Source organism: Oncorhynchus mykiss, chromosome 7 (assembly GCF_057628025.1).
Source record: "Oncorhynchus mykiss isolate SJ-2025 chromosome 7, ASM5762802v1, whole genome shotgun sequence".
Taxonomy (NCBI): domain Eukaryota; kingdom Metazoa; phylum Chordata; class Actinopteri; order Salmoniformes; family Salmonidae; genus Oncorhynchus; species Oncorhynchus mykiss.
Genome location: NC_143028.1, coordinates 54474521 through 54478415, shown reverse-complemented (window position 1 = coordinate 54478415; position 3895 = coordinate 54474521). Strand labels below are relative to the sequence as shown.

At 41.4% G+C, this 3895-nt stretch overlaps 1 protein-coding gene across 2 annotated transcripts; it reads right to left on the bottom strand.

The window, feature by feature from the left end:
• Window positions 1–566: 566 nt before the first annotated feature.
• Window positions 567–2812, bottom strand: mustn1a (musculoskeletal, embryonic nuclear protein 1a). 2 transcript variants are annotated; one of them, XM_090241357.1, is made up of 4 exons: window positions 2765–2812; window positions 2156–2465; window positions 1856–1985; window positions 567–787 (listed from the first exon to the last, which is right to left on the bottom strand). In XM_090241357.1, exons 2-4 carry the CDS (start codon window positions 2162–2164, stop codon window positions 690–692), a joined length of 237 nt encoding a protein of 78 aa, XP_090097483.1. In that variant the 5' UTR covers window positions 2165–2465; window positions 2765–2812; the 3' UTR covers window positions 567–689. The 2 variants fall into 2 exon arrangements, with proteins under 2 accessions (XP_090097483.1, XP_021465633.1); XM_021609958.3 differs by having other exon boundaries at window positions 2156–2468; window positions 2765–2791.
• Between the last annotated feature and the right edge of the window lie 1083 nt (window positions 2813–3895).

The following is a 3895-nucleotide window of genomic DNA, read 5'->3' as shown; positions in this document are numbered from 1 at the left end:
CTTGATATTTGTCATTGTTGCTTTCAGACGTATCAGATACAGTACAGGACTGGGAATGGCAAAGAGATGCTCAGCATAATGAGAACATCCACTTCTCAATGAACACCAAAAGTGTATAGCTGAACAGCACCAATATGTATTTTGGGGAATCTTTTTTTTACCCCTTTTTAGTGATATCCAATTGGTAGTTAGTCTTGTCCCATCACTGCAACTCCCATACGGACTCGGCGAAGGTCGAGAGCCATGCGTCCTCTGAAACCGAAGTCAGCGTGTGTGCGCCCGGCCGCCACAAGAACTCAAGAGCGAGATGGGACAAGGACATCCTAGCCAGCCAAACCCTCCCCTAACCCGGACAACGCTGGGCCAATTGTGTGTCGCCTCATGGTTCTCCCGGTCGCGACAGCCCGGGATCGAACCCAGATCTGTAGTGACGCCTCTAGCACTGCTGCGTCACTCGGGCGGCCCAACTCAAATATATTCACACCCAACCAATACAGCCTACTCAACTGACATCCAGTTAATGCCCACTTAAACTCCTTTCTTAACAATCAAGACTCCTGACAGAATGAGGGTTCAAGCTTTTTATTAAAAAGTTAAGAAGTACTTGACCATAAGGCCCATTCAGTCACACAAGTGTGGTTTTAAATATAGGCCAGGCTGGAGTATAAGAAGCGGCTTTACTGCCTCTGCTACTTCTTGATTTGTCGACCCTGGGGCTTGTTGATGGCGGTCTCTCTCCCTGAACGCACTCCACTGAACACAGAAGGGGCAACTTTACCCGCACGCTCTGTGAACACAACACAGATCCATCCATCACTCTGAAGTCAGGTAGCTACAGTCGAAGAGCTATGTCATACAGTAGATATGTATAAACATCCATAGTTCATGCAGCAGGGAGATGGGCAGTGTGTTTGACAGTCTTGAACATCCTCAACTGCGCTGTATATGGAGTGGAAACTTCATCACAGTAAGGAACGCCCTCTCTAATCACTAACTCCCTCTCTTGTTCAATAACACTCTGGCTTTGTTTAGAAAGGCAGCCCAATTCTGATCTTTTTTCTCTCACTAATTGGTCTTTTGACAGATTAGATCTGATGTGAAAAGATCTGTGATTGGTCAAAAGAACAGTTAGTGGAAAAAATATCAGAATTGGGCTGCCTGTTTAAACACAGCCCAGGTTCTCTATATGTACACTTGTATGTAAACTTATTTCCAATCTTAAAGGAGCAATCAGCAGTTGCCTCCATTCTTGGACTTAATTAATATGTACCCATTGATTATTGAAGAATATAACTTGGAAATGTCTGAAGCTTAATTCAACTGTCATATCCCATAATAAACCATAATAAGTTGTTTTATTAAAATGTTTAAAACAAATAAATGCAAACAAACACTATATAGCCTCAACACGATTCAATCTATAATTTCAATATGTATAGCCAGTCCTTGCATCCATAGCTCTGTATATGAATTGAGATTTGTTACATTTCAGCCCCATCCCTCAACCTTTTACGGAAACGGGTGGGGAGTATATTTTGTTATAGTTTCAACTGTTGATTGCCGCTTTAAATCCGCCACAAAAACGACAAACAGATTTCAGAGGTTTTTAAATATATACTCCTGCCCCGTAGACTTACCCCAAACCAGGGTTTCCCAAACTCCATCCTCAGGATCCCAAAGGGGGCACATTTTGCTTTTTGCCCTAGCACTACACAACTGATGAAAATAATCAGATAATCTTCATTCTTTGATCATTATAATCAGTTGTGTTAGGGCAATAAAACCAAAATTGCACCGAGTTTGGGAAACGTTGCCCTAACCCTATTGTCATGCCAATAAAAGTGGCACTGCTCACCGCACTCATCCATCACTTCTATGGTCTTGCCCTTCAGCTTTCCTTTGGAGCTCAGCTTATCCTTCGCTCCGATCAGATCCTCCTCGCTCACCTCAGGACGCTTCAGCTGTCCCTCCTCCCCCTCTTCAGGCTGGAGAAGAAGAGAGGAAAGAATTGGAATGCCGAAGAAAGACAGCTGAAGAAAAGTTCCCATGTAGAGTTCTCCAGTAGGTTTACTAAGCAGGAACTTTCTAGGCAAGTTTCAGTGAGCTCATGTCATAACTCTACATGTCCCTCCCTAGTCCAGCACTGTAGTCTTACCTGAGACATGGTGACTGACTGTGAAGTAGTGGATGATCCTCCTGGATAAAGACTGTTGTGGTCAGAATGACTGCGGCGCTCTCTTTCTCCCTCTCGGCAGTGCAGACCAACACACACACTGTAACTCTCCAGTGAGCTATAACTCTTGTCTGCAGGCCCAGTAGATGACTCAGTGGGTCAGTGGACTCCTCCCTTCTTTCTTCTCTCTCACGTTCTCTGGGTCTGTTTGTTCTCAGGGTGGTGTATCACTAGGGAGTGAATGACGTGATCTGCTCTACAGTTGGAACGATCTTGCCTTCTTTTAAAGCAACTCCTCAAGGACAAATAAAAGATCACAAATCAAAGTCTACAACTCAACTCCTCCTCCACTATGACAACATTCTGTCATGGCCCTCCTCCTTTTCTCCTGTCACTAGGCCACAATTGAAATGAGATCAAGACATCTTTCTATCCTCAACAATAACAACCTAAGGAACCAATCTAACCCTTACACTCATCAATGGATAGAAGAGACCCTACAGTCAAACAGAGCAACACTTTACCATGCATATGTCCATACCACAATCATTCAATGGACAAACAAATAACATGGGCAGAGAAACAACTTACATGGCAACAGAGGTATGTCTCATTCCCTCCCCTTCCTTCCTCTGTTCTGTCATTATGTCATTAATCTGTTCCTCTTCAGAAAAAAAGGGGGGGGGGGGGGGGGCTGACAGAAGTTCCATATAAAACCTAGTAGGATCTTTAATTAACATTGTGAATCATGGAGAGAGCAGCTGGAGCTACAGAAGGCTGTCTCCACCTTACATCTCCCTCTAGACATTTGAAAGCCAATACAATATACTCATGTTATCATTCTCAGGGCTGCTAGGCAATGGTTTTCAAAGGTGGATCCTAGCTTTACTAAATATGAATGAGATCATTCAGTGAAGATAGCTTCCTGGGATTAAACAAATGACACAATACAGGAAATATAAGAAAATCAGTTTATCATTTTACGAGTTTCAAAAGCAATAACTTTTAATAATGATCATTCTGTAAACATATTCGCATTGGAAACATCCACAAACCAATAATAACCATTTACATTTTGGATTGTTTCATGAGAAATTCCTTTAGTTTACATCAACGGCCAACACTTATATTCAACATGAGCAACAGGTTATGTAAAATCTAGTGTAATCGATATAGTGTATAGTGAATGAGAATGACAGCCCTGAATGGAAAAACCAAGCTGATGTGGAATGTGAAAACAGATACATAAATAACAGGGAATGTCTCAAACATGGCACAACATTTTGTTTTTCAACAAAACCAACCTGAACCATATGCAGAACTAACAAAAATGTAATTTTACATTGAACAATACTTGTTCAGCTTTGCCTTCAGTACAGTTCATTTTTTAGATATAGCATTAGTGTATCATATTATCCTCAAAAACATGACATAAATCAAAACAATAAAGACATGTTTTAGCCTACTCAAAGCCATCTACAGAAAGCTTCCGAGCATCATTTATGTTTAATCTTTAGAAATACCTGTAAAAACATAAATTTATACTTTGATCAAGCTGCAATATACAAGAGGTAAAATGAGGACAGACAGGTCCTCAACAATCTATAAAAATATTTGTATGAACCGAGATGTCAATAATTGTTAGGACCATCTTATAACGCTGTCGTACACCCCATGGCCACAGAACGAGTGACTTACTATACTACACACAACTAAAGTGAC